Raw genomic sequence first — 14,595 nt, 5'->3', positions numbered from 1 at the left:
ACATCTTTGGGCTGCAGCCAGGAAAATCATTTCATTACAAAATTGCAACTGTAAAGCAGCCCAAAATCACAAACATACTGTACATTGAGCTGCCTTTGTTTCCAAACTGCTCATTAGGAATGATACACGAGCCAAAATTACACCCTCTGTAAGGTGAATTAGGAGAAAATGAGACCACCCGACCTCCTAAGCAAGCAGCAGTTAGCACAGTAATTATTATCTCTGGTTAATCCTGCACCCACTGCAAGGCTCTGCTCAAGTTTCCGTCCCGGAGGGGATGTGTCTTCCCATCTCTTCCGTTCTTCGTGCCTAATTCGGGCTGACAAGGAACACACTTGAGAGGATAGGAAATGAGAAGCCTGGCTTAAAGATTATTTTATGTAAGGCAGGAGAGAGGATTGCATTGCTGCTGCCAGGGGCTGTGTCTGCCCTGCCTGGGGGGAGGTGGCTGGGGGTGGAGGGGTCCTGCTTGGTTGGGGAGCAGGGGGTTTTGTGGGACCCCCTTGGCTCCTGTCCCCACTTTCTTATTTCTTTTCTCTGCAGGTCTGGCAGTTCATCAGATAATCACTATTACCGTGTCCCTCATCATGGTCATAGCTGCTCTGATAACAACTCTTGTCTTAAAAAATTGGTAAGGTCCCTCCTGGGTCTGCTTGGCTTGGGGGGTGGTGGGGACAGGGACAAGGGACAGGAACTGGGGGGAGGTGTCTTTCCAGGATGGTTTCAGAAAGGCATTGCAAGAGCAAATGACTTCTTCATGATGAAGCCTCCCAGGGAGGTTGAAGCACCTGGGTCCATCCATGCCCCTCTGCATGGTGGGGGGCTTTGGGGACCAGCACATGGGCAGGGTCAGGTGGCCAAGTCCCACAGGAGACATGTGATGCCTCGTGATGCCACCTGGTGAGGTCCAAGCCGTGTGTTCTGCTGCAGCAGGTGTCCCTGTGAGGGTGCCAGGACCTGTCCTGCTGGGTGGCATCTCTTGTGTCACCAGGCTAAAGCAGCTTTGCTGCTCCCCAGCTTACCAGCAAAAAGCCACTGCACCTTCCCTGTCCCCAGAGGACTGGCAGGACCCTCTGAGCCCCTCACTTTGAATGATGCCTCATGCCCTGCAGCACTCATGTGCTCCTCCAGCTCAGTTTGCTCCCGTTTATTCCCTCGGCATGGCCGGGCGTATGGCAAAATAGGTTAAAGTTTTGCTTCAGGCACTCATGGCTTTACCTATTTTCCCAGGGAAATTGCCCTACTTTGAGGTCAGCGTTGCTGGTGCAGTGACCTGGCTGTGGCTCCAGGCCACTGGAGATGCCATGCTCAGTGGTGGCCACTCTCTCCTCCAGCCCCAGCTCACCCAAAGTCCCGTGGCAAATCAATCCCTGCACCCAGCAGGAATTAAAAGAAACATGAGGGAGCCAGCTTGCTCCCTGGGGTGAGAGGAAAACCTGTTTGCGGGGCATTTTCATCCCAGCAGGGCTGTAACACAGTGCTGTAGCTGGCCCAATGTGCCAAGTTGGTGGCCTCACAGGTGGGTTTGCTTCCCTGGGAGTGGAGCCATTGGGAGGCACAGCCAGAGATGCTCAGTTCTGTGTGGCAGGCAGGATTTACTTGACCCCACTTCCTCAGCTATAGGGATATTTCCATGAGAGAGAACATACACTAAAACACTTCAGGGTCTTGAACTATAAGTGGTAGTAAGCAATAGAGATCATTGATACAGTTGGCCTGGCTGAGCAGCCCTAGTAATCTAATGTTGAGGTCAAAAAGGGAAAAAAAATAAAATAAAATATAGCAGTTGGTGTAAAATTGTTTGTGATAAGTGCAATTGGGAACTCACTGGAGGATACCCTCAGTTTAGGAAGGATATCGAGGTCTTGGAGCAGGTCCAAAGGAGGCAACTGGGCTGGTAAAGGGACTGGAGCACAGATCCTATGAGGAGAGGCTGAGGGAGCTGGGGGTGTTGAGGCTGGAGAAGAGGAGGCTCAGGGGAGACCTCATCACTCTCTCCAACTCCCTGAAAGGAGGTTGGAGCCAGGGGGGGGTTGGGCTCTTTTCCCAGGCAACTCTCAGCAAGACAAGAGGGCACAAGAGGTCTCAAGTTGTGCCAGGGGAGGTTTAGGTTGGACATTAGAATTTCTTTCTGGAGAGGGTGCTCAGCCATTGGAATGGGCTGCCCAGGGAAGGGGTGGATTCTCCATCCCTGGAGATATTTCAAAAGAGCCTGGATGTGGCACTCAGTGCCATGGGCTGGGAACCACGGGGGGAGTGGAGCAAGGGTTGGACTTGATGATCTCTGAGGTCCCTTCCAACCCAGCCAATTCTGTGATTCTATGATTCTATGAGTGCAGGCAGCTGTGCCACCAGCAGAAAGCAGGACCCAGCGAGCTGGCTCAGCTCCCGCACTCACCAAACTCCACTCTGGGTTTCCCATGCCGTGTCCAGGCTGCTCGTGCTGGCTGCAGACTCAGTGGCAGAGCTGGCCCAGATCACACCCTTAGTCCCCATCCCCAGAGGGGACACGGTCTCTACCCCCACGCTTCAGCTGGCACTTGTCCCCCTCGGGCAGGACGGGCAAGCGATGGCCGCGTGCCAGGCGAGCATCCTCCTCGTCATCGCTCCTGCAGCCGGCGTGCCGTGGTGGAGCTGAGGGTTGTTTTGGTGGCTGTCATTTTGGGTTGCATCAGCTGGTGGCAGAGATGCTGTCCCTGCTCCCGGGAAAGCCCCGACCCCACATGTCCCCTCCCTGACAGCACCAGCATCCCCCGCTGCCCTCGGAGTGGCTGTCTGCCGACACGCTGATGTTGCGACAGGCACTGTCAGTCCTGTTGGGAAAAAAAGTGACATCTTAATTAAATCAGTTTCTAGACCCTTAAATAGGAGCAGCCTGGTGGAGGGCAGGTTCTTTCTGGCTGGTGCTTTGCGTGTACTGACCCAGAATTGTTATGTGGCCACCAGAACCTCCACAGCAGGTTCTGAGCTTATTTATCCCCCTTACCTTTTGGTGCCTTCCAAATGGAAAGGGTTTCCCTTCATTGTTCTCACCCATGTCTTTTCATTTAAAAAAAAAAAAAAAAAAAAAGGCTTTTGTTTCCTGCAGGTATAAACATCTGACTTGCTAAGTAATGCCTCTGGTAGTTAAACACTTGTAGCTAAAATTTAAATTTGAACCTTAAAAAAAAAAAAAAAAGGCAAGCATCATGACTGCTTGACCACGGCTGATCTCTCCATGTGCCTGAATTCTGGTCTGAGGCTGAGTGATGTGTAGGGAGTGACTGGCAAGGCAAGTTCCCTGACTAAGCCCAGCACCCCTGTCCCTCTCTGTCCCCTCCCTGTCCCCTCCTGTCCCCTCCTGTCTCCCTATGTCCCCTCTTGTCCCTCCCTGTCCCCTCCCTGTCCCCTCGCAGCTGCGCACAGAGCGGGCGCCCACGGCGCAACAGCCACCAGCGCAAACTGGAGCAGCAGGAGGAGAGCTGCCAGAACCTCACCGACTTCGCCCCCGCCCGCGTGCCCAGCGCCCTCGACATCTTCACCGCCTACAACGAGAGCCTCCAGTGCTCCCACGACTGCGTCCGCACCCCCGTGCCCGTCTACGCGGAGGAGGCCTTGCACTCGCCCGGGGATTATAAAACGACCTACAATGGAAACAGGTAAAGGGGCTGGCAGGGCTTCCCTGGGGTGAGGAGCACTGTCCCACTCCAGTCCTGGGGTCTGTGACCCAAGGGATGTGATGCCCGTTGGCAGGAGATGCCAGCGGTGCCCCTCAGCTCAGGAAGGAGATTGAGGTGCTGGAGCAGGTCCAGAGAAGAGCAAGGAGGCTGTGAAGGGATCCAGCAGAATTCCTGTGAGGAAGGGCTGAGGGAGCTGGGGGTGTTGAGGCTGGAGAAGAGGAGGCTCAGGGGAGACCTCATCACTCTCTACAACTCCCTGAAAGGAGGTTGGAGCCAGGGGGGGGTTGGGCTCTGCTCCCAGGCAAGTCTCAGCAAGACAAGAGGGCACAAGAGGTCTCAAGTTGTGCTGGGGGAGGTTTAGGTTGGACATTAGAAAGAATTTCTTTATGGAGAGGGTGATCAGCCATTGGAATGGGCTGCCCAGGGAAGGGGTGGATTCTCCATCCCTGGAGATATTTAAAAAGAGCCTGGATGTGGCACTCGGTGCCATGGGCTGGGAACCACGGGGGGAGTGGATCAAGGGTTGGACTTGATGAGCTCTGAGGTCCCTTCTGACCCAGCCAATTCTGTGATTCTATGATTGATTCTATGCCCTGGGAGCATGGGGCAGAGCTTCCTTCCTCCAGGTCTCCAAGCCGTGACGCTCACCCACCCTGAAGCTCGGTGTGGGCACAGCCACCAAACCTCTCATCCTGCTGTCAGCAGCCCCTGTCTCTGCAGTGTCAGACAGTTGTACTCCCCTACAGCTCGGTGCTGTTTGGCAACACATGAATTTCAGTTCCCGGCTGCCTCTGCCAGCACCTAAGTGCTGCTGGATCCATCTTCCAGCAACCGTGCTGTCTCCTAAGTGGCATTGAAAGAGCTGCTGGGCTGGAAACAAGCGTGGTGATTAATAGAGGAGCGGGTGGCGAGAGCCAAACGAACCGTTTGTCTGGCGTGAAATAATGATGCATTAACCAGGGGGCTTGGTGGCAGCCAGCAGCACGGTGTGAAGGGTGGGAGCCCTGGCTCTGGGTGCTCCTTTAGCTGATCTGGGGGGAGGTGGTCAGGGCTGACCCCTGGGCTGGCACCCACAGCCCTCTCACCCTGTGTCGGTGCGGTTTCACCACGTGGTAAAGGCATGTTCCCTGCCAAAGCTGGAGAAAAAGGAGTTTTGAGGGAGAAAATGAGCACCTGGGGCTGGATCATGACGTGCATGCCACTGCTGCTTATGTCCACCTGCGTGGACAGAAGCCTGGAAGCCAACAGCTTCATGGAAGGGGGGAGGAAGGGAGATGCTCTGCTGCCATTCGGGGTCATGTATCACCCCAGGGCACTTGTCTGCCTTGAAAGGTGTTTGTGCACAGAGTTAAAACGTTCAGTAGTGCAGTCCATCTTTTTCTTCTTTCTCTGCTTTGCGCTGCCCTGATTTCCAAGGCCAAGGGAATTTTTTTTTTATATTTTCCTCTAAAAAAAGTTGATTTGCAGCTGCCTCAGCTTACTCCTTGCGTGTTATGTACCAGCACGTGCAAGCCCTTTTTTTTGCTCATTGCAGACCCTCTTCTTCTGACCGGCATCTTATTCCCGTGGCCTTTGTGTCTGAGAAATGGTTTGAGATCTCCTGCTGACTGGCCGAAGCCTGTTTGACTCCTGGGGGCAGGGCAGACGCCATCGGGCTGTTTCCTGGTACGTACCCCCCGTGTCCCCATCCCCGTTGTCCCTGCCCATGGTCAGCTCCTCTCTGCCCTGTCTGGTGGTGCCTCCTCATGCTTTTTTTTGGGATGTGGGACCCAAGCAGAGTGGCTCATCCAGGATGACCGAACACATCTCCTGCTGTGCATGGGATGTTGGGTACAAAATGTCTTTTCCACAGAGGTGAATTGCAGATGGGCCTGAGCTAAACGTCAGGGATGGGGATGGATGTGGACTTGGGAGTGAAGGTTCCCTGGGGCAGCCTTGAACTTCAGCCTGATCCTGTGCTTCCAGCCCATCTCCCTCCAACACCTTGGCAAGCAATAGCAATTTCCGTGCTGTGAAACAGCCTGATCTGTAATTAACCTCTGGGTTCATGATGGACAGCCCGTCTCCTTCAAGGGCTCTGCACCCAACATGTACACTCCATCTGTACCCAAAAGCTCACCAGAAGATGTCTGCTGTTCCCTGATGCTCTGTGGGAATCCTGCAGCCCCTCTGCCTGCTCCCTGCCGCTGGGCTCGCACCTCGGGCACTGCTGCAGCTTAAGGAGCACAGTGGTGCCGTGCTGCTTTCAACAGTATGTTTGGGTTTTTTTTTTCCCTTTTTAAGTGAGTTTGGTCTGTTTTCACTTCCTTTGGATGTGGCAGGGCTGGTAGTGGTGGCAGGAGGAGCAGTCAGGCTTCTCGGGGTGGCAGATCCTGTGCTGTGCGCTCGAGCGCGCTCGTTGCTCTGTCCCAGGTCGCTGCTGTAATGAATCATATATTCCATGTCAATGAAATTTCCAGCCTCCCCTGACTGCAGGCTCACTCAAAACAGCCTGTTTAACATTGTGCTCGGCTATCGAACACAGAAATGTAATTAGATTAGACTGCAAGGGAATAAAAAGTTAATGGTCTCAGCTGTGGTGGGGGCTGGCCGTGTCCGAGCGGTTCAGGTCAGGGGTGCAGGAGGGAGGCAGCAAGGGCTGAGCCCTCTGCTTCACTGTGAGCTGGGGAGAGGCTCTTGCTCCCCATCTATTAGTGTTCTCTGGTTATTTCTGTGAGTCTTTGGCTGTGCTTGCTGTCTAGGGGGACAGGGTGTGAAGGTACCTGGTGGCAGAGCTGGTGTTGGTGAGCTGGGGGTGAGCAGGCTGTGCAGGTTCTTCCCCAGCAGCTCCTGCAGCACCGAGCTTCAGAGAGCTGATGGCAGTGACCCTTCTCCACCAGGAGCTTTGTCAGTTGTGATCTCTGTCCATTGCTTCCAAATTATTTTTTTAAAACAACCCCCCAAAACCCCGAGCCAGTCACACATGTGTGCTATCAGCAGCTCCTGCCTGAAGTTAAGGGAGGGAACGAGCAGTTATGAGCTGTTGTGCAGTGTCAGGAATCTGTGCAATTCCCACTGCTCCTCTCTGTGAAACTCTGTGGCAAAGGCCCTGCCCTGGTCAGCTCCATGGATTTCTTTAAGTAGTCCAAAGCTGGTCCATTATGCCTTATTAAATCCCTGAAATTCTCATTGGCCCCTTTTCATGGAATCCATAAAATGCACATTGATGCACTCTGGAAAAATCTATCCGGGTCATACCTGGAGCATTCTCTCTGTAATAGTGCTTCAATTATTTATTCAGTTCTGGAAGTTGATGTTTGGTTTCATTAATGTTAGCAGAATGGGTCTAATCCAAAAACCTGTTCTCTGCGTGTGTGTATATATGTACATGCACCGGTCCCTGCAGCAGAAACCTCTCTCCTTGGAAAGGCTCAGAGCACTTTACAAGTTTTAATTGATGGCACTTCACAGCTCTGAGCTGTCTAATAAGCAAATTAGTGACACTGAGCATGGAGAGGCAGCTCTGGCATTTCCCCGTGGCCCCAAAGGGCTGTGCCAGGAGCTGGTGGCGTAAGGGACATCACCGCGGAACAATCCCCGACCCCAAGAGCTGCAAGCAGCACTGAAGCCGTGTCGGAAAACCTGGTGAAACTCATCTTACATGGCAAGCAGATGTTGAAATTATTTCCCAGGGACGGGGAGGGTTCCTGTGCTTGCCGGGACACCGGTCCTCCCGGGAGCCGGCGATGCTGCCCGCGGCCAAGCAGCTGTCGGAGCTTTCCAGCATCTGCCAGCGCCAGAGCTCTGGGGTGGGTGGATGTCACCCCGGGCAGCAGAAAGCCCCGTGGCTGTCCTTGCCAGCAGGACTTGGCCCATCTGATGCAGCCCGGCACATCAATGCAGCAGCAGCAGCAGTGTGGCCCAAGGCGGGTTTGGGTGAGGAGGAAAAGCATTCAGTTCAAGCATTTTTGTAGCAGGCTGGAGAATTATCTGCACAGAGGTGTGAGGAGCAAAACTGTGCTCGATGAGGGCAGATGGCAGAGGAGCGCCGAGGCAGAGGCTGGTTTGCAACCCAAAAGGTGAAATTGGCTGAAATCTCCAGCAGCTTTGGCAGGGCACCACATCAAACTGGCTGGTTTGGTTTGATTTCGTACCAGCTTTGGGGCTTTCTGAAATGAAGTTTGAGATTTCGCATTATTCTTGTCCTTAATCCCGCTCTCTTTGACTGAAAAAAAACCCCATGGAATGAGATTAAACAGCAATCTGTAAGGTTGATCAAGCGCTGACCTACTTTGCACAAAGAGGCCGTTTGGAATACAATTTAAATGTTACATCCTGCAATGCATACATTAAGTAGTATTCATCCAGAACTATGTAAATGTTCACCATCTCAGTGAGGGAAGTGCCGATTTGAGACGTGCAAATTGTCCTGGTATGGAAAAGTTGATCTGACCCTAGCACAAGGCAGTTAAAATCTCCAGCCCTGCGTGGTAATTCTGTGCTTGGAACACGGTGAGCAGCTACTGTGATGGCCCCGTTCTGCCTAACAACAGCAAATGGTTTGTATTAGCATTAAGAGATAATGAGTCATCATAAAAAATCCAGGCTTGTCTTTGGAGGAATAACAGCAGTCCCAGCACAGCCCCCGTGCAGGAGATTAAGGACTCTGTAAAATCCTTCTCGCTAATTAAGACTTCAGTGTTGTTCGTGGTGTATACTGGGTGTCTTGCTCAGGAATAATGGTAAAGAAGGAATGAGAGGTGTGTGGTGTTCCTGGGTGCTGATAACCAGCTGGCTGGAGGTGATTGTGTAGGTTGGGGCATGGGTGGTAGGAACAGGCAGTGGGCAGCTGTGCTGGGGGTGTTCCTGCTGTCCTGGGTGGCTGTGTCACAGCCCCCAGTGCTGTACAGAAAGTCACAGCAAGTGTGAACGTCCACACGCTAAGGATGAGGAGTGATGGTCTAAAGGTTTAAAGGTTACAAAGGGAGAGTATTTCAGCAGACAGCAAGTAAATAGCTACAGGAGAACTTCAGTAGGATTTCTGATTTTGATACTTAGCCGATTCCCCATTGATTTCTGTGGAGCATTTAATTTAGGAAATCCTGTTAGTGCTCATCATCATCTTCTCATCTCTCTAAGCATTCACTGTTCCAGGCCCCAGTGTGAAAAGCTGCAGAGTGCAAGGCTGCTTGAGGGATCAGCCATGCTTTGCAAAGCACCTGGGGAGGTTGGAAGGGTGCAGTAAGGCAGCATAAAGCCTTTTGGTCACCTCCCCCAGCTCACCAGAGCATCTCCAGGGGCCCAATAAACATCCTTGTCTGGAGGCTGTCCCACAGAACAGGGCTGGGAATGAGCTGGGGCTTCTCCAGGGAGGCAGGAGAAGAGGTTCTGGTCCCTGGGAGCTGGAGAGGGGGGAGCTGTGCCATGGCTGGGAGGAGGATGGGCATCAGAGAAGCAGTGCAAGTCATGATGTGCTTCCCAGTGGTGATTTAATCTTTGTTTTTCTTTCTCGTCCTTCGCAGGATTCCATTGGTGAACCTGTAAAAAATATACAAAAATAATGGGTTACCTGTACCTACCATTTCTGTTTACCAGTAGGAGACTTGGAAGAGCAGCGTTCTATGGGCCAAATATATTTTTATAAAAATGAACACGCCTGTAGGTAACTGCAGATTTTTTGGGGGGAGAAGAGAGAGACAAAAAAAATGTGTGAGCAGAGAACCCAGTGGAGGGAGAGGAACCGGCGAGGGACTGAGAGGAGGGAGCGAACGCCTGGAGCCTGGGCAAGGACTGTGACTCTGAACCTGTGCCAATAATACCAATATGTGCCATGAACCGACGCAGAGACTTCACAAGGAGCCACGTGGATAATGCCTGGAAACGTCGTGGAGGATGAGTGGGGCGTCTCTTCTGGTGGGGTCATTCATTCCGGTCCATACGCATCCATACGTAGGATACATGTAGGGAGAAACTATATATATATACACACACAGACCCTTTTTGTACCGTAGCAGTTTTTGAAGCTCTTAAATGCTCATTTTTAAAGAAGATATCATGGGCTAAAAAGTCTCATTTCTTTCACATGCGTAATATGAACTAGGTGATGTTTTCTACTTTGGCAGCTTGCCTTTCAAACCTATATGTGTATATATAGGTGAACATATATACATATATATATGTGTGTGTGTGTATGTATAAACATATATATGTATGTATACATATATATATATATATATATATAGCTTTGGTTCTTTTTGGAAATATTTTTCCAGCTGTGGCAACGTGACCGCAGCGGTGGGGGACAGCCGGGGCTGTGCTGCCCCTCCAGCTCTTGGAGGGGTGATGGAGAGCTCTGGAGCCTGGTACAGAACAAAAGGAGGGTGGGAATGGGCCGGGATGATGGTGAGGAGGCTGTGTCTGGGCTGGATTCACAAAGTGCATTCCTGCTGTAGGGGTGGGAGGAAGCACAACGCCACAGCAAGGGGCACGGGTGGCTGAGGAGCTCCTGTCCTGGCTGCCCCTGGGCTCCCTGATGTGGGGTGCTCCCCGTGGACCCCATGTCTGGGGTGGTGTTTGTGCAGCACCATGTTCCCAGGAGCAGGGAGCTTGTAGCAGGAGGGTCCCCCCAGCTCCTGGCAGCTTGATGGTGGTGAAGAAGGGTATTTCCAGACTTCTGTAGCCCAATGCATCATCGGGGTAGAGAGGAGGAAGCCCAAAAGCCTGTGTTTGGCAGAGCCCTCTGTTAGGTGGGACACCTCAGAGCTGGGCAGGTACAGGTTTTAGGTGTGGGCTTTCAAAGGATGAGCCTCTCGTGGCACAGGAGACAAATTTCAGGAGTGGGGTGTGAGAGGTTTTTCAGAAAATGGCTTCTAAATAGGCCATGACACCAAAGCTTGCTCAGCCCCTTGTGAGGAACAAGAAAAGCTGGAGCCCAGCACCTCCTGACCCAGGCCAAGGCCAAGGCCAAGCAAGCTCCAGAGAGCTCTTTCCTGTGCCCTCAGGGTCTTGGCTGGGTCACCTGGGGCAGGAGAAGACACAGCCTGTTGTCCCCAATCATATATATGCTGTTTCATAGCATTTCAAAGGGAATTTTGCCCAACTGTTTGCCAGGGAAGGGTGGTTCTGCTCCCGAGACATGTCCCATCACCCCTCCAGCTCCTGATTCTGGTGATTCTGGTGGGTGCTGATGACCATGCCAGGCTGCCCACAAGCCCCAGGCTTGTCTTCCTATGGGCTTGTCTTTTCCCATGGCCAGGAGCAGGGATGGCACCAAGCAAGGGTCAGCTTCATGTCACAGGCTGAGATGGGTCTCCATTGGGTTGCTTCAGCATACTGTGGATGGGAAAGACAGCAGAGTTCAGACCAAAGTCCTCCAGTTCTTTTTGTAAACTTGCCCTTCGTAAACAATAGTGATTTTTTTAGAACTGTCCAGATACACCTTTGTACTCCTCCACTAATTATTCAGCTCCATTTCTTTATGGTAATGAACATGCAGTTTAAAAACTGTAGAAACTTCTGGTAGTTTGCATAGCCACCTGTGCAGTCTCTTGTTTCCATCCCTTTTTCTGTCCTTTTCTGGTGGAATTGCACAGCCTGGATTATTTTTCCTGAATTTTTGGAAGATGCCCCGGGAAGAAACCTTCCTTGCTGGACCTGATGGTTTCCTATGGACTTGAACCAAATGTCTCCAAAGGCCGGAGAGGATGAAGGTGTTCCTGTTGCTCCTGGCTGGGCTTTGAACTGGTTCTTCCTGCAGAGGTGGCTTCTTGTGAGTGCTGAGCTGGGTGGGCTGGCTCTTGGGGGGTTTTAACAGGGCTGGGACCTCCCCCCGGCTTCTGCCTCCAGGGGGTCCTGGCCCCACCTCCAGCACTTGCACATCTATACTGGGGCTTTTGGTTTTTACTGGTGTAGAGGTGCAGACCCTGCAAATGGCCCTCACTGGCACAGCTCTGGAATTCTCCTTCTTCATTTGACTTTGGTGGCATCAACCAGCTCCAGCCCGGGAGCTGCCTGTGCTGCTTCACCCACTGAACTTCCTCTTTGTTACCTGCTGGCTGTTCTTGTGGGTGTTCTTGTGTGATCCCAAGCAGCAATCAGACATCATCAAATACATCTCAGCTCCCTCGTTCCTGGGTGTTTGAAGCCTCCTTCTGTATTTCTGCATGTGCAGAACCTGCAGCCTGAAGGGGCAACCCAGGCAGAGCTGGGGGCTGGCACAGCCCCACACTGGTGATGATGGTGATGCCCTGCCCTGAGCTTGGCACCCGGGGAGTTCCCTGAAGAGTTGGGGACAAGGAGAGGGCAATGTGTCTGTGTCAGGGAGAGGGAATGAAGGCAAACGACCTCATCCCCAGGTGGTGGGAGCCAGTTTCTGACAGCAGGACTCGCATGAGCTGTCCTGCAGAAGGACACGTCCTGGTCACCGAGAGACACACGGTGAGCCAGGGAACAAAAGTAGATGCACAATCTTCCCTTATTTATAAGGACCAACAGCACTTGCACTTTATCAGAGCAGCCCTCCCATCCCTATGCATGCTGAGCACTCCAGGGACAGCTGCCAGGAAGGAGGGGAGGGCTGGAGCTGCAGATCCCAGCATCCCAGGGTCACTGGTGGCACAGAGAAATGAACCGTGGTTATCTCATTCCCTGCCACTGATGAAAGGCAAAATAAATAAAGAAAGAAAAATTAAAACAAGAGGTCAGATTTTAGTGGGATAGACCTATTGAGCAGATCTTTCATACTGGGGAGAAAGCAGCAGGCGTGGTGTTTGCAGATGTGTTCCCTCGTGAGTTTTGCCACATTTCAGCCACCTCATCAGCCACGGAGCTTTTTACTGGGTTTTGTTGCATTGTGGCTCTGGCAGCTTGGGGGAAAAAAAAAAAAAAAAAAGTTATCCTCCTTGCTTTGCTCCTTAAAGTTCCAGCTGGCTGCTTCTTGTTTCTTTTTTGGTTCATTTCATGGATTTCTTATCCCTTTAGGAGTGCCCAGAAAGGCTGACAAATCCCCGGAGGTGTCGTGGGGTGTTTGTGTGCTGCCTGTGGCTCTGTCCTGGAGTGAGAAGGGTTTGGGATGAGCCCTTCTGACCACCAACCTCTGTGGGGAGCAAGCCTGGCTCTTCCTTGGGCTCCACAGCAAGCCCAGACCTCCTGGGGCTGTGTGGGACCTCGTGTCCCTCCAGACTCCCCAAAAAAGACCAAGCAGGGGCTGCAGGATTTTCTGCAGCAGGATTTTCCTGCCAAGCCAGGGAGTGGGCTCGACTCCCTGGGCCAGGGCTGCTGGGCTCTTTCTGTGCCAAACTGAGCTTGTTTGGGGCTATCAGCCCACATTTCAGCACTGCAATGGGGTTTGGTACTCAGGTTTGGGAACAGGGGTATGGTGAGGGCAGCAACATCACTCAGAGTCATCCAGCAGCATCCTCAGCACTGGGCAGAGCGGGTCCGGGCACTGCCCATCTCTCCAAATCTGAAATTTTTCCTTCATTCTGTCTTCCCAGCGAGGGCCATGGGCAGCCCGGGGGTGGTAGGGGGGGGGGTCAGAGCAGCAATGGCAGAACCAGTGCAGGAAAAGGTGTGGGGTGGATTTCTGGTACCTCTTCTCCATTGGCAACTTGTTGTGAAGGAAGGTAGTTCAGTTAAAATGGTAGTTAAATAGTAGATATTCTACACATATTATATATTTTGTAAAAAAAAAAAAAAAAAAAAAAGAAGAAGAAAAAGAAAAAGAAAAAAATGAAAAAAAAAAAAAGGAAATAGAAGAAAAATATATATATACTATCTCAGCCCACCCATTTCAGGATGAATGTGGTTGGAATTTTTGTTCAACCAGGTATAAAATCTGTAAGTGATTTTTTTCAAAACCAGCAAGAAATCCCTCACCATTTCCCAAGTCTGTGGGTTTGGTCTCCAGATCTCATGTAACGCTTCTCACGCATTTTTAAGGATTATTCTCAGCATTTGTAGGTACATTTTTAATAGTGTCACGAGTGGAGATAATATTTACTTTGAGAAAAAAAGTATATGTTGCACAAAAATGTACACTAAGGGCACAGATTTCTGACCCAGATTCTTCTATTTTAGGTTCCGAGGGGGTTTTTTTTTTTTTTTTTTTTTTTGTTTGATAGGACCTGTACAGTGAAGTTTACACTTTATTTTTATTTTGCCAAAAAAAAAGAAAAAAAAGAACAAAAAAATAACAAAAAACCAACCAAAACAAAACCCGTTTTCTAACATGAGACAGCTTTTACTTTGTAACTGGTTTTACATCACTGAGTACTCCTTTCTGTTCCTGGAAACCCCCCAGGCACCCAGCACCCACACTCCGGGGGACGTGGCCGTGGTGTGCCGGGGAGGGGGTGGTGGTCCAGGGCTGTTTTCTTCCCGAGTGGTTTTGATTTGTGTCTGTACTTGGAAGCTGTGTACTTGGAAGCACTGTAAATGCCCCCCTGTACCGATTGCCCTGTGTATATTTAGTACTCTGATGTTGCTATTAAACCTGATATGAGAACAGCCCCGAAGGTGCCTTCTTCTCTGCGGCCCCCCGGGAAGGGGATGGGGTCGTTGTGGGGGCTGTGGGGTCAACAAACCCCTGTGTCAGGGTTTAACACTGGCCTGGCAATTAAACTGAGTGACAGATGCTCTCTATTCATCTCTCTCTCTCCTCCCTGATGCAGAAAGGAGAGAATCAGGGAGAGAGACTGATGGGTTGGAAACTAAACTACGCAGCTTTAATGAAACAGTAGTGAGAAATAGGAAAAATATGTACAAATATATATAAATGTATATATAAATATATACAAATATATGGGAAAATTGATCCCATGTTCCTTCCCCCCTTTTCCCCCAATAACTCTCACGTCACCACAGAGGCTGCAGGGCAGCCCTGGGAAAGTCCAGGCTGGAATCCTGGGGTCAGCAGCAGTTGGAAGCTGGAGGCAGGAACACAGAAACATGGGCTGGG

General features: G+C 51.4%; 1 protein-coding gene across 1 annotated transcript in view; it reads left to right on the top strand.

Annotated features, from left to right (window-relative positions):
• Positions 1–12,468, top strand: part of AJAP1 (adherens junctions associated protein 1) — a 35,658-nt gene extending 23,190 nt beyond the window's left edge. Inside the window, exons 3-6 of the mRNA XM_071766999.1 lie at positions 544–631; positions 3,396–3,638; positions 5,194–5,324; positions 9,161–12,468. Coding sequence (XP_071623100.1) covers positions 544–631; positions 3,396–3,638; positions 5,194–5,266 — 404 coding nt within the window. The 3' untranslated portion in view covers positions 5,267–5,324; positions 9,161–12,468. The remainder of the gene's footprint in view (positions 1–543; positions 632–3,395; positions 3,639–5,193; positions 5,325–9,160) is intronic.
• Positions 12,469–14,595: the final 2,127 nt, after the last annotated feature.

The sequence above is a fragment of the Heliangelus exortis genome, chromosome 23, assembly GCF_036169615.1.
Source record: "Heliangelus exortis chromosome 23, bHelExo1.hap1, whole genome shotgun sequence".
NCBI lineage: Eukaryota > Metazoa > Chordata > Aves > Apodiformes > Trochilidae > Heliangelus > Heliangelus exortis.
Note: the sequence above shows the minus strand (reverse complement) of the source record. Positions and strands in the feature narration are given on the sequence as shown.